We start from the raw sequence: 22299 nt of genomic DNA, 5'->3' as shown, positions 1-22299 counted from the left end.
TGCTATTTCATGACTGGACCTTGTATCATTCAACACTGACAGTGGGATCTTTCCCTGTAGGAATGTATACCATATACTCTCCAGATTTTGGCACTTTGCCACAAGGATAATCCAAGATAGTAATCAAGCTACTTAGAATTAATGGAGCCCACAAATTCTGATTTTTAGCTTAGTAGCCAAAAAGCCACTGACCAATAAGAATTTGAGACAGATGAAGAAATAAAGTATGACTAAGTACATTGCCATTGAATATTGATGATGAGTGTGGGAACTGGTTAGGCTTGTTTAATGAACAGAATGTAAAATAGCCAGATTTTCATTTAGCAGTTGTTTACAAAGTATGGGTCTACTTTATGTCAGTTGGGTCTACTTTATGTTGTTTACAGCCCCGTTCTCCGCCTCCATTTTCACCGGCTTAGTATAGCTCTTGTCCTTGCTCCACAATACTATTTCTCTAACCATGGCCCTCGACCTGTCTAGTCCACATCTTTGGAAGGGTCCCTTAAAACAGTACCATCATACTTGGCCATTCAAACTGAAGTTAAAACTTTTTGATGTGTGGGAGGTGTATGAAGAAAGACACATGACATTCTTTAATGGTTCTGTATTTTTTATTTTGGTACTTTTCTTTGTGGACACTTCCCCACCCCCAGTAAACCCGCAAACACCGTTGTTGTGTCCCTAGTGAATCCAGCTCAGGCTGCAGCCCTGCTGTGATGCTCTTCTCCCACACTGTGCCCCGAGAAGTCCACATACACTCACACAGTGTGTGCCTCCCTCCTGGATTTTCTAATTATACTGTGCACTCACTTCTACAGGACTTCTTACAGCACTTGTTGTTTACTTGTTTCTCAAAAGTCTCTTTGAGAGTAGAGGTTTCATCCTTGTATCCTCCGATGGGGAACACACAGCAGGTGCTTGATGGCTGGAGGGAATCTGCCGTAGAAGCCTTTTCAGTGGTCACAACAACTGATTGGATCATATTAGCTTGCTGTTCAGTATGGCAACCATACGAAATCAGTCATGATTATTTTTTTCTTAGAAAAAATAAAGCCATGTTTATCTTAGAACTTAAAAGAAAACTCTACAGTATCTCATATGGACAGAAAAAGTCTTAGATGAAAAACCGGAAATCGAGAACAGAATGTGTAGTATGAGGCCATCTGATTAATTTTAAAAACTGTGTTTGCTGCTTTCTGTATTGCAGGAATTGACACAGACCCTGAAAATACCAGGAAGGACATAGTAGGTCTTAGCACTGGATGCTTCAGCAATAGGCTGAAGAGGAGGGGCATCGTTTGTACATGAATTGCCTTCATTTCCTTTTGCTTCACCTTGTTAAGATTTGTTTTTGTTTTCCGTAGGTCTGTATGCTTTGCTCTGTGGGGTATCATCTTTTTTCTTGCCATCGATCAGAAAAAACTTGTCGAAGATGGATGGCATTAGATTATGCAGGAATTTCTGTTGGAATCCTGGGCTGCTATGTCTCAGGAGTGTTTTATGCATTTTATTGTAATAATGTAAGTAGCTTAAAACATTTCACCTCATGCATTCATTCATTCTCTCTCCTTCTCTCTCTGCTGTAGTGGGGATGAGAGCCTCTCCCGTTCTAGACAAGAGTTCTACCACTGAGCTATTCCCCCAGCCCCAAATATTTCACATTTTATCTTTCACATAGGTCTTGGATTTTTTTTTGCAGTGTTTCCTTTGAATTTCTGAATAAGTACATAATTAGCTGACAGGAGAAACAGGAGGGTCATATGTATGCATGAACTTATTTTTTTTTAAATGGCCCTTGTGAGCAGGGCCAGCAGCACAGCGCCTGCCTGGCAAATGTGAGGTCACAAGTTCAGTTGCCGGTACCACAAAAAAACAAGAAATTGAATGTCAGATGGCCCTTGTGATCTCTAACATCTATTATTAGTTCTACACTTATTTTACTAATTTTCCATTGAAAAGTATAGGGGTTTTTTTGTTTTTTTTGTTTCTGTTTTCTTTTTTTTGAAGTAAGGTCTCATTATGCAGTTCAGGCTGCCCTGAACTCACTATGTAGCCCAGGCTGGCCTTGAACTTGTGGCAATCCTCATGCCTCAGCCTCCTGAGTGCTGTGATTACAGGTGTGAGCCACCACACTCAGTTCTGAAAGGTATAGTTATTTCTGAAACTCAGACATTGAATCATTAAGTGTTTCTACTTAATCCACACGGCCCTCAATACACACATTACATATCTTCATTTTTGTGTATATAGAATTGAAGTTAAAATTAGCATTTGATAAACCTGTGAAGTTGGCTACTGCTTTCCATTTTCCTTCTCAATATTTACTTCTCTCTGAGTTAAAAAAAAAAAAAAAATGTATCTGCATGTATTGACCAATATTCTACTATAAGAAATGTGTTCTTGGGAGCCTGAGGCAGGAGGGTCGCTGTGAGTTCCAGGCCAGCCTGGGCTACAAAGTGAGTAGCCCACTATACACCCTGAACTGTATAGTGAAACCCTGTCTCAAAAAGACCAAAAAAAAAGATACGTTCTCTTTTCCTTACTTATATTTGGTATAAGACCTAGAGGCAGACCAGACAGGTGGTGAGTGTCATTAACAAGGGTATTTGGGGCTGGGGATTTAGCTCAGTGGCAAAAGCGCCTGCCTGGCAAGCGCAAGGTCGTGAGTTCGGTTCCCGGTACCAGAGAAAAACCAAAAAAAAAAAAAAACAAGGGTATTTGTTCTGAATTCTGGATTAGCTGGTTTTTTTCCTTATGCACAGCAGCATTTGTAACACTGATTGGATAATGTGACATGTGGCCTAAAAATGTTAGTCAGTGAAGCCTTTTGAAATAAATTCCCTAACCCATCACCTCGTGTTCTGGCCAGAAGGCAAATTAAATCTTCCCCTGGACTCAGTACCTCTCAAGCTGTCCTGCTCAGAAAGACCTTACTCTTTTTTCCTTCTACTTTCCTACCATATTCTTCGATTATTTTCTTTGTCCTTTTAGTTACTCCCTTTTCAAAGCCAAGAATATATTTTTCCCTTAGAAGCAGTATACCTGTCTTTTCATAAAGAAGGAAGCCTGTCCTGCCCAAGCCTCCCTCTACCTGTATGGCAGGTATTCATTCAACCATCACTTCTCGGGAAGATTGGCTGTAGCACAGGATTCTTGTATTTGGGATTCTTCAATAGGACCCTTGTCTTTACATAATGACACAGAAAACTGCCAGTGTATCTGGTGTACAAAACTAGCAGGGAGAAAAATCAGAAATTAGATTTGATTGTATGAGCATTATTAATTACATCAATTTAAGCATGAGCCATTTGCTTTTTAAGCCTAATTACTTTGGGACCGAAAAATATAATTAAATACATAAGGGATTAACTTGTTTGTAAATTGATGTGATTTTAGTAAACTCTTCCTATCTGCCAAGCTTTTGTAACTTACTCATTTTGCATGAAACTGTACATCTTTTTAAAAATCATATAATTCAGCAGCAGAGTGCCTGCCTGGCAAGCACAAAGTCCTGAGTTCGATTCCCAGTGTTACAATAAGAAAAAAAACTATATAGACAACATGCTTGGAGCTTATAAGGCAGTCAGGTAGTATTTGCATTGCTTGCTTATCCTAGTCTATCATTCTCTGAAACTATTTTCTATTTACATCTTTCTAAACATCAAAGTAAGACATTTATCAGAGAAACTACAAAAAAACAAGGGCACTACTAGAGCTGAAACAGTCCATGATCATAAAAGAAGAATTGATTCTGTCTGGTTTCTGACCATTTCCATATATTCGGTTGCTTCCGTGGCCTCTTCATCTTGCAAACTGGGCCTGAAAGCCATGGACCCTTGATCGAGGAGTGAGTGCATATGGGGACACGCCAAACCAGCCTTCCAGTATGCAAGTTCAGGAAGCAAATATTTCCACAGAAGTCCTGGAGCCCAGTTTACGAACACTTACCCTATGTGATCCTGACTTTTAAACTTCCAGGCCAGTTTTTCAGCTGCTCACTTGGGTACCTAAATGTCTCATAGGCCCTCAGAGTTCGTGTTTTAAGTGAATATTCCATCATGCTCCCTGGCCTCTTCCCCTACCACATGCACCCCCTCCCCAAAACCTCGTAAATTTCATCCATTTACTTCCTGAGTAGAAACTATTTACATGGCCTTTGACGCTAAAAAGGTGAGCCCTTCTCTCCAACCCTTGCTCACAACCAGTCAGCCCCAGAAACGGCATCTAGTGCTCATGTCCACCTGTCAGCAGAATCCGACCCCTCATTTTCTCTTTGAATTAGTGGTTGAGTTGTTTTTCTCACGGGCTTCCTGTTACCTCTTCTCTCCACTGAGGACAGAGTTATCTTTCTAATAAGTCAGTTTGAAAAATGGCTGTATCACCCGCTGTTAAGATCCCTGTCATTCAGAGCTGACCTCCTTAGTGTGACCTTACCTGCCAGTCCCCTCCTTTCTCCACACTTCCTACAGCATTTGCTCGTCCTTTTCTTCACATCTCCTTCCCACACAGCCTTGCAGGTTCCTCAGGACCTAGCTGGCATGTTATCCCCTCTGTGGAGCAGAGTGTCGTCCTCAGCGGTTCCACAGCGTTCTGTTTGTAACTCGGGTACAGCGCTTATCATGACATAGTGATCACATGCTGTGCCTGCCTCTCCGTAGTCCCTGCACCTCCCCTCCAAGTGAGTGCGCTGTCTACAGCACTGAATCTGCTTGTCATACCAGAAGTACTCAGGAGGTGCTTTGGTGGGAATAGATGTGGTCTTCTACCAGATCACTTTCGAATTTTGTTTTTCATCATAAGAAATTTTAAAATTGTATAAAGTAATGTATTTTTAAGGAAGGTAAATAATCCTAGTTGCAAGTAAAATGCTACATAGCTTTGAATGTGTAATACAGAAATCAGAATTACTCTTTTTTGTCCCTTGTAGCTAATAGCAGAATTAAAATTTGACTTCCTTTCCTTTTAGTATTGGCGGCAGGTGTACTTGATCACAGTGCTTGCTATGATCCTCGCAGTGTTCTTTGCGCAGATTCATCCCAATTACCTCACGCAGCAATGGCAGAGGCTCCGCTCCATCATCTTTTGTTCTGTTTCGGGCTATGGAGTGATCCCTACTCTTCACTGGGTTTGGCTCAATGGAGGAGTTGGTTCTCCTATTGTACAGGTAGGGGATTGTATTCATTTCAGAGAAAGTGGTATAACTGGGCCTACTAGATGGACCTGTGTCCTTTGAGGACATTGTTTTTCACTGTATATTAATACCATAATTTTCACAATTATATGATAAACATATCTTTCAGAAGTAGAGGTGAGTCTCACTACTGTTTCTTTCTGAATGTCTTTCTGTGAAATAACACATCATTAATTCTCTAACAACTTAGTGTGTAAATAACTTGAGTCTTTTATCTGTGAAGGAGAACTTCAAAGTTTCTAGCTTTGTCTTCTGGTTTAGTGAAACTGCTGATGGTAACCAAAATACAGAATTAGGAATAGGGATTTAAAAAGGATTTTTTATTTTACCTATTGAGTTTGAAGTATACATGGTATAGGATGTAAAGGTAGACATGGGGTCTGGAATTTAGGCAGTAATTTGAGACTTGTGATAAAGGTTTGGAAGTATCATCATCATGGAAGCTGGGGCCAGGGAAGCATGTTCAACCTACCTGAGGGCAATACCTGAGGAACATGGAAAGAGCTATTAGAGTCAGGTGTTACGGAGGACAGCTGATGCACATTGGGAAGAACTGCGGTGAACCCAGTATTCTCAAGAAGAGGATTACAAATATCTTTTTAGAGATCCTTATAAAAATGCACTTGAGAGTAAATTGGAAATTTTTTAACATAAGTAAATTTGCTAAGAAAGCTGGCAGAAAACCACTGCATTTGTTGCAAAGAGCAGAAATCACCTAGAATTGTTACTCGTTGCCTAAGACTGTTGTCTGAAATGCAGAATTTTAAAGGCAGACTTTGTTCCAAAAGCCTCAGGTATTAGTTAGAAGAGGAGAGACTGTTAGTAGGCTTACGTTCACCTGCAGCAGCCTGTTGAGAAACACTTGTGTGTGCAGTGAGAACAAAGGCCATTCTGTGGCAGTGGGCTGGCTGATACATCTGGCTCATTTGAGAACAGAGGTGATATTTTCTTCATGAGATTAGGAAATTGAGAGAAGGTGAGATGATGGTAATGAAGGAAGTAAGTGATTCTGCTTTTTGGCAATTTTGATTCCCTAAGTATAAGAAAATAGAATGAAACCCTAAATTCAACTCTGACCAGAAATGAATAACTGGTTGTTGATGTAGAAGAGATTAAAATTTTGTGTATGGTGAACACATTCCTTTTAAGCTTATAATGACAAAAGGATAAGACCTGTTAAGTCAGTGGATTTTAGAGAAAAAAAAAATATTTCCATGTTCAGAAATCTTAAAATAGAAATATGGCATAAGAAGACAGTGGTTCTCAAAGATGGAATTCTGATATGAGCACAGATCATTGCAGTGAGAAAGGAAAGGGAAACTTCAGAGAAATTTTCTAACTTATGACCTTTGAAACATAGAAGGAGAGGCTGTTAGCAAAAATGAAAAGTTTTTCTGGGTTAATCCAGAGAGGTGAGTGAAGTTGTCTTTTAGACCAGTGATGACAAGCCTTTTAAAGATGAATGCCCAGACTGCAACCCAAAACCCACTTATGTATCACCGAGTGCCAACATTGCAATTAAAACTGAACACTGAGGTTTTAGTTTAGAAAAAACAACTCATACATTAGCATTTTTTATATTAAAAATACACGTGCCATGGTGTCACCACCACTGTTCTAGAATGTTTGAGAAATCTGAGGTTGATTGACCTTAGGAATAGAGGGTTTAAGGAGAGCCGTGAAAATCCTCATGTATTTGAAGAGGAAAGAGAAATAATTTGTTTTTATTTATTCATTTATTTATTTTGGTACTGGGAATCAAACTCATGACCTCAGGCTTGCCAGGCAGGCGTTGTGCTGCTGAGCTATATCCCCAGCCCTGTTTTTATTTCTGAGATGAATTCTTGGTAAATGAGGTTTTTAACCAGAATGAAAAACAGGACATTTAAGTTATAGCTGGCTGATTTTCTCAGGACCTAGTAAAGCTTTTCCAGCAGAGCATCCACAGGGAGTTGCAAAGCTGCATGTAGTGGTGCTCAGGAAGATCATTTACCTGTTGGACTGGAAACAATTTCTGTCTTGGGCAGAAAAGTGTAGGTTTCTTCCAGCCATAGTCCTTGGTGTTTAATCTCTATGCATCACTAGTAACTGTTCCCATATGCATTCTACCATATTCCTGCACTGTGGAGGAGTTGGACAGCTTTAGGACCCTCTATAATGCTAAAACTCTAGTTCCTTTAGTAACCTAACCTTAAGGCATTTACTGTGCTCCATTCTTAAGAAAGGAAGCAAAGCTTGTGTTACTGAATTCTATCCATAAAATAGTTAAGATTTAACTTTTTAACTCTACCATTATAATAAATTGAGAATTCAGTATCAGTAGGAAAATCTGTTGAAAAAAAAATATATATATGTACATATAATATGTTTTGCTTTTTAGGACTTTGCATCCCGTGTAATTGTGATGTATGTGATTGCTCTTCTTGCTTTCCTATTCTACATTTCCAAAGTTCCAGAACGGTACTTTCCAGGTGGGTATCTCTTATAGTGGTTTTGTAATTTTATTTCAGAATGTATGCTTGAAGTAAATGCTTCAGAGAATCAAAATTTACATTTTTTAAAAATATATTTGATTATAGAATAATCCTTCTATTCCCAAGTATTAACCAAAACTTAAGTTTTTGAAGGGCTTTCACAAACTTTTCCTATCATTCTCTCAGTGAGTTGAGTTCAGTAGGAGAGAAATGGTATCATAAAATAGTAGTTCCCCCTGTTATGGCTCGTGTTTAGATATCCTCCCAAAGCCTCGTGCAGAATTTTTGTACCAGAGAAGTGGGGTCATTGGTGTTACTGTACCTGACCATGTGGTTTAGGAGTCTTTGAATCTGCCTTATGGGAAAGGAAGAGTTAGAAAAGATTTGGAGATGCCAGCTGAAAAAGTAGAGCTGGAATACCTCAGGCTGTACTTGGGAGATTCTGGTCAGAGCTTAGAAGACCCAAATGCTAATTGAAATGCTGCTGGTAAAGACCAAACTCAGGAGGTTCTTCCAGACAATGTGTTTTAGTTACACCTTGGGAGAAAGTTTGTCTGCATTTTGCTCATGTCCAAAGACTTCACCTGAAACTAGGATTAAGAGTGGGGACTAATTAAACTGACAGAAAAAATTTCAAGGCAGTCTAATGTTGAGATGGTGGCATGGCTACTGGTGGGGGCTTTTAGCCAGATTTATGTTGAGAATCAAGAGCAAAGAGCCCAGAGGAATACTTTAAAACATGTGAGTTTGCCAAAAGGAAACTCTAATAAAAATATGGACTGCCAAGATAGAGCAGACAAGATCTTGATTGCTGAGAAGGAACAGGAGAATAGAAAAGATAGCCTGAGGGCATCATATGAAGCAGCAGGACTCCACCCTTTGCAACCTCAAAATTGCAAAAGTGAAAGACTTTGTTTTGAGAAGAGAGCCCCAAAGCACCATGTTCCAGAATGGCAACAGCCTAAGGAAGTTGTTACTCTGGATTGGGTTCAGAGTACTCAGTGATCCCAGCACTCAACCCCTATAGCCAAAAGAGAAGGAAGCCTGGCCACTGCTCCAGCTGGCTGCAGACACTGGCATCATCCACATGGTGCTGGTTTTAGGTGTGTGCAGAGTGCAAGAGTTGTAGGGTCAGGAAAGCTTCCACCCAGATTTCAGAAGAAGGCCAGGTAGTATGCCCTGAGAGGGCAGTGTGTGAAGCTGTGAGTGTGAAGCCAGAAGTGCATGAAGACTGCAGAAGGTTGCAGAACCCAAGGAGAGGCTCATCCAAGGAAAGCTGCAAGGAGTGAGCAAAGCCAGCCAAAGAAGCTAGGAGAGTACCACCAGCAAAAGCTTGCAGTAGGTACAGAGCCATCTAAGCCCTTTGGAATTCACAACTTGCCATAGATTCCCAGTGATGCTGGACATGGAACTATGGGGTTTAATGTTTTCTCTGTTGGATTTTGGTCTTGGTTTGTTCCCATTCTCTGCTAACACCCTGTTTGTACCTTTTGGCATGGTAATGTCTATCTTGTGCCATTGAATGTTGGAAGTGTTTAACTTCCTTTTCATTTGTACAAGGGCTTATAGCTAAATGTTTGCCTTAAATCTCAGAGGAGACTTTGGACGTGGACTTTTCAGCAGTGCTGCAGTTTTTAGAACTTTGGCAACTCCTGGATGTACTAAATTCCTTGTACATAAAAGGACGTGCATGAGTGTTTGGGGATCCAGGAGTGTAATGTTATGACTTGTGCTAGATGTGCCCCCAAAGCCTCATGTGACTAGTCATAGTTGGGGCTGTTTTGAATTGGCTGGATGTAGACTATGTGATCCTGTAATTGATTCACAGTGCAAAGCTAAGATCAAGGGCACTAGGATTAAGGGTATGAGTGCTACCTACCCTAAGTAGTCTGGATAAGATATAAGAGATAGAACCATGGTCATTCCTTATTGCTTTGCCACCTCTGCCCAGCATGAACTGATCTCCTCTACAATGCTGTCTGCCAAGTCACCCTGCCTTGGAACCAGCTGATTATGGACTGAAACCCCTATAAACTGTGAGCTAAATAAATCTCTTCTCCTTTAACTTTGGGTGTCAGGTATTTGGCCTCAGCAAAGTGAAAAATAACTAAGACATCCTCCTTACCTGTAATTTTACTTTTGCTTCCTGGCCCTAGAGCCAAGAAAAATTGTTGAGTCCTCACATTCCCAAGATACTCACAAGTTAGTAACTCAGGAGGATGGGTTTCTCTGTCCTTCAATACAGAGAAAAAAAATTTCTGATGGAGAATAATAAAGAAGACACAGTGTACAGTGAACAGCATTCTTTCTACAAAACATAAACTTGCTGCTTCTGACATGGTAGGTCCAGAGCCAGTCTGCTTAGATTCTGCAGTAAGCTGCACAAATAGACTACTTAAACTCTCGGCTCCCAGCTATGATGTCTTAGTCAATTTCATCATTGCTGGGCCAAAATACCTGGCACTGGCAACTTAAAGGAGAAGAGGTTTATTTTGGTTCATGTTTAGAAATTTCAGTCCTTGTATGGTCCAGCTGGCTCCAGGTAGAGCAGTGTGAACAGGCCTGGGCAGAGGAAAGTTGCTCACCTCTTGGCACACAGAGAGCAGGGAGAATGAAGGAGGAGCTGAAGGAGGCTGCATACCCTTCTAGGCCACACGCCCATCCATCCATCCACCTCCTCCAGTCAGACCCCGCCTCCTACATCAAGTCAACTTTAAGCCCCCATGACCCAGTCACATTTCAGAAGCACCACCTATGAGTGCGTACAACTTTATGGGGACATCTAAGTATAAATTGTAACATTCCTCGTCTGAAACATGGACATGATACCTTCTTTCCTAGATGTATAGTGAAGATTAAATGGAAAAATGTACGTAAAATAGTATAAGTTCCTAGCAGATAGTGAATATTCAGTGTTGGCAATGTTAGATTGATGTCCTTCAATTTGATTTCATAAATGTAAAATGTAGCTTAGTAAGGGGCAAAAGGATGCAGATCCAGGAAAGCTTTATCTTTGACGCAAGACTAACATCTGAGTACAGAAAAAGTGATTTTTCAATTTGCAAGACTTAAAGGGAGCAGTTTAAATACAAAAGCAAACTTGTCCCTTCTGTTTCCCAGGTCATGAGGCACTTGTGCAAGGAATTAGCTATGGGGTCGTGCTACTCATTGCATGTAGGGAAAGGAGAATGGGTCCTCAGGCATTCCTCTGTGCTTAGATTTTTACCACTGAGCTTTAAGAATGGGAATGCAGACCCTGAGTGTGTAAACATTAGAATTCAGGAACATAACTAGGACATGTCCTTGTATTAAAGAGCACTCATTCCCCAAGCAGGACCAGAGTTTTCCTCAGAAAGCAATTCTAGGAAGATACATTTTTGTATCACTTTATTAGCAATTCTTTTAAAAATTCTGACTCATCCCAAGAAGTAGAAAATTGAACCTCAAAATATACTGTGTCATATGGCCATAGTGTTTTTAGGCCTTAAAATGTGTTGTTAGGCCTTAAAATGTTGAAATGAAAGGCTAAGAATTGGGTATTATAGGACACCTATACAAGTTCAGATGTTACATAACCTAGCTTTCCCCCAGGATGAGCTTGCCATGAATTGTGCTCCATGTGGCTGTGGGGCTGAGTGCAGGCACCTGAGAACTGTCAGATGTAGAGACCATAACAACTGCAGTCTTTCCAGCTGAAAGTGATAGTCTCACATGTTCAAGGGTAGGTGCCTTCTCCCGTGTATGAGAGAAGTGTGGGCCATGCAGACAGTGAGTACTGGAAAATTAAAAGATTTAAACCTAGGAACATAAATCCAGCTCATGTAAAATCTTTTAAAATAAAACACAACAGTGCTGTTTGATGGGCCGAAGGGTCTCCACAGTGTACATGAATAGAATTGAATGCGTCTCTCATACTTGTATTATAAGACAATCGGTTTTCTTTGTAATCCTCTTGTTTTGTTTCTAAAAATGGCTGTGTAGTTTTCACTAGGAGTCAAAGGAGACCATGCACCCATCTCCAAAAAAAGAAAGCTAAGAATCCATAAGGATTTAACTTTAAAATCTATGTTGCAGCCAGACGTGGTGATGTGTGCCTATAATCCCAGCACTTGGGAGGCTAAAGCAGGAGGATCCTGTGAGTTCAAGACTGGCCTGGGCTACAAAGTGAGCTCAAGGCCACCCTAAACTGCATGGCAAGACCCTGTCTCAAAAAGAAAAACTAAAATAAAAAATAAGATCTATATTATTGTTGGTAAGAAAATAGAAGTACCAAGAACAAGAAAAAGAAGAAAAGTTTACACATACGTTGTTGTAGCTCTGTATTTTGTTATTTACTAAGAAAAATAAAGATGCTTCCAACATGTTAATTATCTGATCTCCTTGAAATTTAACAACTACAAAGAGAAATTAAATTATTCTCTTAATCTTAAGTAGCCTATTGCTAATTACAGAATTTTGCAGTTTATTCTATTAGAAGGCCTAAGATTCAAATGTGAGCTTTTTATCCTTGTATATCAGCATAAAATGAAAAGTATTCCTGCCGGATTCATATCTAAACACAACAGTGCATGTGCTCACAGATTGAGACTAAGTCACTCCCTGATTTATAACACTAGTTTCTTTTGCCTTCATGTAGTAATTTTTTTCCATTCCACCTGATAAGAGACATGGGAGGCACAAGGTGAAATTCCCAAAATTAAGCAAGTTAGATTTTAAACACATATTGGTAATAGCATTCCTAAAATCCACCTCTGTATTTAATGAATAAAACCTTAAAATTAGGCTCAAATGAGTTCATATTTTTTAAACATCTGGGTCTGAATTTCCAGTTAGTCTTTAGGAACTAAAACTCCCACGGTTTTTTGGTTGGTTTCTTTGTTTTGTTTTTACTGCTAAACCATATTCCCAAGACCGAAGTGTTTTCTTTTAATAGCAGGATAGTGCAATCAGTATTAATTTCTTTCTGCTTTCCCTTACAGGACAACTAAACTACCTCGGATCAAGCCACCAAATATGGCACATCCTTGCAGTAGTGATGTTATATTGGTGGCATCAGTCAACAGTGTATGTCATGCAGTACAGACATAGCAAGCCTTGTCCTGACTATGTCTCACGCTTGTGAGTTCAGGTATGGCCGCCTGATGAATTGAGTAGCAATATGTAATGGGGAGTTACATACCCCACTATTTCTAAGGTTCCCATTAGTTTTTGCTTTTTCCTGTTGTTTAATGTATCATGAATACTGCTTTATAAAAATGGAAAAATATACTTGGAGATCTGTAGTAATAACTGCTTTACAGACCCTGAAAACTACTAATTTGCTGCTTGTACAGAAAGTGAAGATTAGTTGGCAATCATAAGAATATCTGAATAGCAACAGTGAATGTGAAACTAGCATAGTAACAGGATTATTTTACTAAACACCAGCTTAATTTTCTTAGGGAGGGCTCATCTGCATTGGAAATGGAGTTACCTGTCTGATTGCTTTAATAGAAGGTATTTTCATTAAATAATCAAATTTAAGTGCCTAATCAAGGTGAACGTTATTACAGCCTGTGCTTAGTACACGCTAAGATAGTGGTTTTATAATCACAGCCTTTACACATTTTGTGAGAAACTGGCACTTAAGATTTTAATTCCTTTAGCCATAGGTTCTGCTCTCCTGACAAATACTGGATATTTTAGTTTATCAGAACAAAAGCTTTAAACTTCTGCTTTGAGAGAGGTGTTGAGAAAAGGCAAAAAATACTCATTGTTATTTATCTGATCATAGTCACATTAAAATAGAAGGACATAACTGACAAATTCTGTGATTTATTAACCAAATCATTAGCCACCTAAGCCTTTTAGTTCTAAATATTATTTGATTCCATGTAATAATTGAGTTCTTGAGAGTGGATTGCGTAAGATTTTGATGTAGAATTCCAGAAGAGCTTTCACCTTTCTGAATCAATTCTGTATTTCATGATGACGAGGATTTCCAGCTATATGGGTGCTACTCTTAAGGCCATGGGGTCTAGATGGCCCTGACTTGACCCTGAAGTGAACCTTAAGCCTTAGAAAAAATTCATGCAAATGCCCCATTTGATGGGATTATTCACCGATGCTCTAGTTTTCTGTTTATGAATGCATTCCCATCACGTTGTTAACTAGAGAGTATTCATAAACACTATCTAAAATTTGGACCCAAAGCATTAAACTTGCTCTTTATTGTTTATACTTTAAAAACATTGCTGCCCTATCGTACAGAGTAAAATGTTCTTTGGTTTTTCATATGCATAAATTAAATCCCATAAAGCAGACATGCATAAACCTTATGTTGTTTATTGGATTATACCAAAGTTTCTTAACCAGTTGACAAGCTGTTCTGTTTGCTGTTATATTTTCTGAACAGTAGCATTAACTGAACATCAGAAGAAATGCTGATGGATGTTGAAGCTTACTCCAAAAATGCCTTTTTTGTACATCCAGTATTAGGAAAGTAACTTTAATGTGCCTCAGTTTATGCATATGTAAACTGTTTCTTTCTACTATAGTGTTTTGGGAATATAAACTCCCCATACTGGTATTTCGTGGAGGCTGTTAGAAAATAACCTCCCTATTAGGTTAAGTAAGGGTTCACTCTGGCGTATCCTTTGTGATCATGGAATGTTACTTTGAAAATGGCTACTGTACCTCATAAGGCCACAAATTTGATTAGTATGTTTTAGAACATTGTGGTGTGACAGTAGGACATATTTTCCTAAAACACCCTTTATTGGCTTACATGACATTGCTTTTAAATAGATGTTTTGCCATTTTGGCCAAACAAAATACACTAAGTACACAGTTAATATACCAAGTTAAAAATGAGGGGGAAGTTCAATTACTTCAGGTTTGGGACCATTTTTATTTTAAAATCTTCTCAAAATGAAAAGAAAAAACAGTCTTGAATTTTGTTTCAATTTTTAAAATTCCTGAATTTAAAAGGAAGGCATACAGGTCTAACTGTAGGCAGAATTATCTACATAAACATTTCAATGTTTTGTGAAAATGTTAAATACTACAAAAAAGCTATATTTCATTTTTATTGTCACAGTGATGTATTATAAAGGAATGAATGTGGATTGCCCTCAACTATAAGCACTTCTGTATGTCAGCATTTATCTATCACCTACTGTGTGCACAACACTACTGGTAAAATTTTTAAGACATTATTAACATAAAAGAATATTTGAACTTGCCTACAAATCTGACTTTGTAATAATGTAATTTATTTTTGTTTTTATCAACTTATTAAAGTAAGACTTAAAAGTATACTATCCAGCTACAGTACTAAAAGAGACTAGTTTTAATTGTACCTATGTGTAAACAAAAGGTCTTTACAGACTTTACATTTTAAAATTATCTATGGCTGTTTTAAATCATAGCGATTTATAGGGTTATAGTTAACTCTTTAAACAATAGTTCTTTCTAGGTATAAAGCCATTTTCAAATAGCAAGATAGTGCTTGTCTTTTTATAACACTAAGTGCAATTCAATAAGCTGCATGATAAGATACTATGTAAATAAACTGAGTTTACTAAATATATTAAGTGCTGCTTGTCATTCTTTGTAGTATATAACAGCTTTAAAATCGTATTTTAGAATCAGGAATGAAGAATCAGGCACTATCAGTCACATCTTGTGCCATCCCTCCTGGACAGAGTAACTGATTGGAAGATTGTGATTGACTGGCAGAAAGGTGTACAACTCTCCATTTGGCAGGTACCTACTAGAGATGTACTTTGCCCTGTATTAAATGTCAAGAGGCAAAGCCTGCACTCCTGGACTCCTGTCAGCTGCTGTGCTGACTGGGTCTGTACCCAGCCCAAGGCATTCCTAGTAGTTCTGCCCCTGCCAAAGAGTGGGAAGAAATTGGCTTAGTTGTTAGCAGAGGAGCAGAAGTGCCTCCCATACTCATTATCACAGTCACTATGTTTACATTGAAAAGTGGTGTAGATGCTGTCGAGTGCTGAGGTCCATTTCAGTTTTGTACCACACCTGTAATGGAGTAATGATTCAGGGCTAAATTACCTTTAAAAGATATTTTTTTCCTAAAGGGAGAATTAGCAGGAGGCCCTTTTGTGAAGAGTCTCTGTATCTTCAATAGCAAAACTGAACAGCCACTAAGGCCTTGAACTGCTCTACTACCTAGTATCATGTAAGCTCATTTGTGCCAGCCAGCTGAACTTTTTAAAATATGCAACAAATAAAATTGCAAAGCTCATGCTTTAAAAATGAGAGTACTAACTACATGCTACATGCAGTGCTTTAGTTGGATTTCCTTAAAAAGGAATTACCGAAAACAAATTCAGCATAATTTTGTCGAAAGTATTTAACTGAATTTGAACAGTGATGCATTACAAATTGTTATGTAACTTTTCTAATCATTTCACATTTTGCTGCTTTGTGTTATTCATTAAAAAGATACAAAGCCCATATTTTTCATATAACTTTAGATAAATGTTACTACTACAAAAAAGAAAAAGGTCATTCATTCATAACAGATAAGATGAATCTTTCTTTTGGTTGAAAAACTGTCACAGGCCACTAATCTGGACTCCCTCCAGTTTGTGGAATAAGACATTGTAAGATGGTAAGGCAGCTTGACACCACACTCCATCTATCCATCCCGTAAACAGTCAGGCACTTATGTAACCAAAACATTTTTAACAGTTGTATATGTTGACAATCTTCTAGGAGTTTTAAAATTAAAGTACAAATAATACAAAAACTCTGCCAAGTGAGTTATTTAAAAGGCACTTCAATCTTTTTGCCTTGCTATTATCACTGTATCAGGAACAGTTGAGACTAAAATAATTGTGCTAATTATTCTGACTGCAAAAATTCCAGGACAAAATGTGTTTTCTTATTTGAATCCTCAACTATAAGCTCCTTAAGAACAGGGATCCAGTCTTATTTTGCATTCCATTAGCAGCCACACCCTTAATGTGCATAGTATGAATGAAAGAACTGAACAGAAGTTTATATCAAAACTTTAATAAGACAAATAATGAAAAACTCCAAAGTCACTGATTATAAAGAATAGGCAATCCATTGGGGATTTATTGCATTTAAAGAAAGCAGATTATTAAAACAAGTATGATAAATACAGTAAGAAAATAACTTTAAATTTCAAACAAAACAAAGTGAATCAGGGACAGCATTGAAGAATAAGCAATGTAAAGATGATAAAGTAATAAAATTAGTGCTTAATTAGATTTGGGGGAAAAGCAACTGATTGTATCTCTTCAGTTTCCCAGCTATGTTTTAAGACTAAAGATACTTTAACAAGTACATTTTACAACAATTAGAAATATAATAAAGATGTAAATCAGATTTATTTGAAGGTAAAATTATTTGCTTAGTGGTACATAAAAGGCTTCAGAAATTCAAGTTTAACAAAAAAATGGAAGTATAATCAAAGAAAGTGCACTTAAAGCTGTTTGCCAGCAATTAAAAGGTGGCTTCTATATTGCTATTAGATGACTTCTCAATCACAAAAAGAGAACAGTAAAAACAATTCTTTCAAAAGTAGCACTAAAAATTTTAAAATAAAATTAACCCCAAAATGATGACCCTATGCATTTTCATCATTTACTTTCTTCTTTTAGTGGCTTTTGTAAACCCTCACTATGAGTGAACGCTCTTTTAGATATGATTGTAGTTGCAATTCCATTTTTTAAAAATTCACATTAACTCTACAGGAGAGCAATGTGATGTGTGTGTGTGTGTGTGTGTGTGTGTGTGTGTTTTTAAACTTAATATATAAAACACCACTGAGTATAAAAGTTTTCAAATAAACTATCATTTATGTTATTCTCACAGTAGATATGTCATCTCATTCTCACAGTAGACTGTCAACTCAGTAACTGGACCTAAAATGGTAAGAGTAGTTTTGCCAAAAAGAAAAAAAAACTTACATTCTACATATATCAAAACAAATGTACCCAAACTCTTTAGAACTAGTGATATTAATACACTTGTACCTTCTAACAGTGCTTATGTGAAGTACCAAAACCTAAAAACAAAACCTTAGCAGAGTAGCTGAGTAGTGAGAGAATTGCTTTGCCTGATGAACACCAGCATGGAAGAGTGGGCTCCACCTTCGTCTCTTCTACCAGCATGACGAGAACAGTCTGTCACTGCTAACAAACAATACACAGGGTCATCCAAAGCTACATCTATCTGCAAGTCCAATGATGTGCTAACTATGCCCCATACACACATAACCAGAGATGGAGGGTTGCAATTCTTAACATGCTAATCTGTTAGACTTTCATCCAACCTGCAACATTTCCTCCCCCACCTAGTTTTATGTCCAATTTTTATGTCTTAGTGCATCATGTCCTCAGTGCATAAAGCTGATCTTTTTAATACTAATATTTTATTGAGGTGTATTAGGATAGTTAAGCAAATGGTCCTCTCTAAAAGATGATTCAGAATCAAGCAAGTCAGCTGTTAAAGCTGTTAGGAAACAACTTTGGCCTCAGATTTTTGCTAGCTTCATGTCACTTCCCTTGGTGGTGTTCAAGTATAGCAGGTGTAGAGTTAGGACAACAGAGCATCCATAGGGCACAGGGCACACCCAAACAGGAAAAAATCCCTCCCGTAACAGAGCCAAACTTCCGCTGAGTGCAGTGTGCCAGGTACTAAGTTAAATGCTTTCACGTGTTTAGGGAGCTTAACTGTCACAAGGAAATGCCCTAGGCCATCAGCTGTGACACTTCGACCATAGTGGGGGAGGTGACAGGTGAAAATGGAAAGTATAAATCTTTGCTCTTTAGGGAAATGCCTCAAAACAATTTTCCCATTTCTATCCCATTGAACAATCCTAGATCTTTCCTCTAAGCAACAATCTCAAAAGAGGAAAATCAGGATATGCTATAGAAAACAAAAAGGTAAATATTTTAAACTGTGGCAGAGTTGTTTCCTTAGAATTTATCCAACACTATAAATCAAAAGGTCTAAATGTATTGACGTCTGGATTATTTAAAATTATTCAGTGTATTCAAAAGCAAGTACAACTAGGTCTTTTTTTATCTAAGGTGACCACATCAGTTCATCTGCTACCCTTTTAAATGATGAACTTGATTGAGGTCTAGCAGAGACCAAGGATTGTAATAGTCAAGCATATTGTGTACATATTAACCAACAGGTTTCCATTTTAAAAATCTGTTTGATACAAACCTACTATAGTTCATGAATTTACTCTACACTTTTAAAAGAAAGTATCACTTGACTCTGTTTTTAAAGAACATCTACTTGAACATTCGCATTAGCAGTATTAACCTGAGAATCAGGGAGGAAAAAAAAGGTGCAAATGTAGTATTTGCCTTTGGCACAAGGACAACTGGTGCATTCCAGCTCTAAAAGCACAATTGTGAGTCTTAATGTACTGCTTGGTCAGCCTCTGTTGCATTGTGATTCACAGATTTCTTCCCCACCCACAAACTTTTGAGTTACAGGGAAGAAAAGGAAGCAACCAAAAGTGAACGTATGGTTTACTTACATATATTTTGCTTCCTTCAAGGTTTAGAACTGAAACCTGACAAATAACTTATCCTAATGAGATATTATAATTAAGAGATTCTACTAAGATTACTCATAAAATACACTTTAATTGGGTACAGAGAACTAATTCAAAATATAGCAGTCAAGGTGAGAATATGGGTTGAAAAGTTTCCACCCCTATTTGTAAATAGCTTTAACAGTTCTAGAAACTTCCAAATGTTAAGCTGATAGTGAAAGACAGTTAATTGTAACTTAACATAGACACACTGGAAGCTTAGATACTGTGTTCACATTAATCTATGTACGTAATTACTATCATTAAATTTCTATAAAATCTCGTTTCTAATTAGGATTTGTGGTGTTTAAAAAAAGAAAGGCCATGTAGTAGCTGGGTTCTTTTCAGTGAAGACAACTGGCTAGCAGAATCAAGATGCTAGCCCTCGCCCTCTCGTGCTTTACTCCGTTTTCAGGTCTGGTGCCAGGGCAGAGGTATCATAGCAGGAAGCAGTCCTGCCTGTAAGGCTTCATGGGTGTCTGCTCTGTGTACTTCATTAAAACTACCCACCCTCAAAACCTAATGAAGCTAATTGTTGCTCATGACTTGGGGAAAATTTGATGAAGGTGGTAATTTAATAAAGCACATTATTGAAAACAATGTGATGTGACAGTGTAAACATCTTAAAAATTCAGGGTTTCAACTATATTTTGTTTTGAAAATTTCCATGTACCCTTTTTCATCACTCTTAGGGTTTTTTTTTTTTCAATAATCTGCTTTACTAGGAACATGATAATAAAAGGTTTTGGCAAGAAGCCAATTAAACAGAAATACAAAATATTTGTAAAGTACTGAATGTTTTTCACTCTTCTATGTCATTTTTTTGAAATGCCAGATATTTCTCTCTACATTTTTGTTCTAGGCTTCTATTAGATATTCCCTATTTTTAAATTAATTTCTTAATTGACAAAACTATATATCATGTACAACGTATTTTAAAATATGTATACATTGTAGAAGGGCAAAATTAAGCTAATTAACATATACATTGTTTCACATAATTATCATTAGATATTCCATATTAATGGCACTTGTTTTTAAAATGCAACAGCGTTTTAGGCACAATAGTTACTTCTGGCTCTGCTTTGTAGAGAAAGGTGTTATGAACTGATGCCTACACTGTCCAAACAGCATCTTCCTAGTTGTTTATGAGTTAGATTTTTGACTGTGTGAAAACTCACAAATGTAACGTATGTACAAATCAGCCTAGTTTTAAATGCTGGATCTGGAATGAACCTGGATATGCAGTAAGTGATACTCTTAATACCAAGATGGACGATACAGCTTTCCTGTCCCTTTTCAGTGACTGCACACCCGAAAAGGTGCCATGAGCTTTTACTGCAAGTGCCCCCTTGCGTTTCTGTGTCCCAGTGTCAGCACCAGAAACCCACTGTGAGAGCTTTCAATTCAGAATTCAGCTTTTTCTCCTGCTTGGAAGAAGCATCCAGTTACTACCCTGTAGGGAGACTTCCTTTTTCTATTTGGTTTATTTAAAAATCACCTATGTGTTGTAAGAATGAATGATATAAAGAGCTATACAAATAAATTTTCTTTAAAATTCATAAAACTATTCATACTCTTTTGAAACAGGAGTTAATGCCAAGAATCCATCAGAAGTATCTACTGTTTAGAAGGAAATGGAGCAGCACCAAAGGGGTCTAATTCAGCCGGTTGGGACTGTTGGGACTGATGTGGCGTGATGCTGTGCACCACAAGTTCTGTAAAGGGCACGGCACCAAAGTCGTCCATTTTCAACGCGTCTGCACTGTGGAATGACCCATGCAGTGAGTTCTGTCTTGGCCGCCCAGGCAGGACGGTATTGTGATCAGCACAGATATCGCTCAGGCTTTGATGTGACTGGTGCCACGGCAGGTCTGCAGGATGGAAGGGCTTGGCACCGAAGGGGTCCAGCAGACTCTCCTCGGATTGTAGGACATTGCCTCTGTCTTTCCCATCAGTCAGGGACATGCTAATATTCTCCTTGGAGTCTGAGATGGTTAGAAATTCATTGCTGCTTTGAGAGTCTCGGCGGCCCACTTTCTTGTGCCTGCGAGCCCTCTCTGGGGTGCGGTAGGCAGGCTTCAGAGTCTTCTTTGTGCTAGTTGGCGTGCCGTGATGCCGCTTCCCGTTACTTTTGGACATATCCTGTTTTGTGCGCCTTTGGCGAGAGGACAGTTTCTGTAGGCTGCGCTGTTTGACTTTTTGCTGCTGACTCCCAGTTATTTCCTCAAAGGGCACAAGCCCAAAAAGGTCCTCTTTGCTTTCACTTTTACTTGCCGATGTGGGAAAGGGCTGAAAGGGAGTGGAGCCAAATATATCTACACTTTTCCGACAAGCAGGTAGAGAATGTGCCTCGGGCCCTGCTACAGGGCAATCCTGTATATTCACCTTCTTGCTAAAGGGCGCCTTTGTGAATACATCAAACTCCTCTTGCTCTAGTCCCAGGGTAGGAAACGTCTGTTGAGAGAGGTTTTCATTCTCTCCTTGCTGGGACTGTTGAGTGCGAACTGCAAAGAAAGGGACAGCGCCAAATACATCAAACTCCTGTCTGGGAGTGTCCACCCCAGCATCAGCAGGAAAATGAACTGGAGTGAATAGTGCTGTGTGAGGGTCTTGGACTGGTCCACTGCCAAGTGTGTCTCTGTAGACAGCGTTCATGTCACCGTACTTAGTTTTAGCCTGCTCATATTCAGAATCAGAGCTATGTTTTTCTTCTTCCTCATCTTCTGAATCCATGAGGAGAGGCCTATGACCCAGATTCTCCGGTTCAGTATCATCATCATTAAAATCTTGTTCTCCCTGAATTTCTTCATCCTCTTGCTCTTCCTCTTCACTGCTTTTAGGAGAAGGGGGGTCTGATTCAAAATCACTTTCAGAGTCATCATTCCCCTTTCGCATTTGACCCTGTACTGAAGAATTCTCAGAAATTTTCTTTCCAATCTGCTGATCTTTAGATACTGGACTTGCTTTACCATTCCTGATAGGGTGCGCAGTATTCACTTCGGGCTTTGTGGATGAATGTTCAACTTTCTTTTCAGGAGAAC

The 22299-nt window shown here is 38.5% G+C and overlaps 2 protein-coding genes across 6 annotated transcripts in view; one reads left to right on the top strand and one right to left on the bottom strand.

The window, feature by feature from the left end:
• Positions 1-20933, top strand: part of Paqr3 (progestin and adipoQ receptor family member III) — a 26933-nt gene extending 6000 nt beyond the window's left edge. The window contains exons 3-8 of one of the 5 annotated variants that reach the window (XR_261551.2): positions 1365-1520; positions 4967-5164; positions 7572-7662; positions 12645-12793; positions 15292-15411; positions 20846-20933. Coding sequence is in view for 4 of the 5 variants with exons in the window: in XM_005388212.2 (XP_005388269.1) it covers positions 1365-1520; positions 4967-5164; positions 7572-7662; positions 12645-12787 (588 nt within the window). In the remaining variant the exon portion in view is untranslated. Of the gene's footprint in view, positions 1-1364; positions 1521-4966; positions 5165-7571; positions 7663-12644; positions 15236-15291; positions 15412-20845 lie in introns of those variants that run through there. The other 4 variants (XM_005388212.2, XM_005388213.2, XM_005388211.2 and 1 more) reach the window with 4 other exon arrangements.
• The window catches only part of Bmp2k (BMP2 inducible kinase), a 120177-nt gene continuing 114548 nt past the window's right edge, over positions 16671-22299 (bottom strand). Inside the window, exon 17 of the mRNA XM_013516102.1 lies at positions 16671-22299. Within this exon, the coding sequence (XP_013371556.1) occupies positions 20876-22299 (1424 nt within the window). The 3' untranslated portion in view covers positions 16671-20875.

This window comes from Chinchilla lanigera, unplaced genomic scaffold (genome assembly GCF_000276665.1).
Source record: "Chinchilla lanigera isolate Chin_1 unplaced genomic scaffold, ChiLan1.0 scaffold00032, whole genome shotgun sequence".
NCBI lineage: Eukaryota > Metazoa > Chordata > Mammalia > Rodentia > Chinchillidae > Chinchilla > Chinchilla lanigera.
Note: the sequence above shows the minus strand (reverse complement) of the source record. Positions and strands in the feature narration are given on the sequence as shown.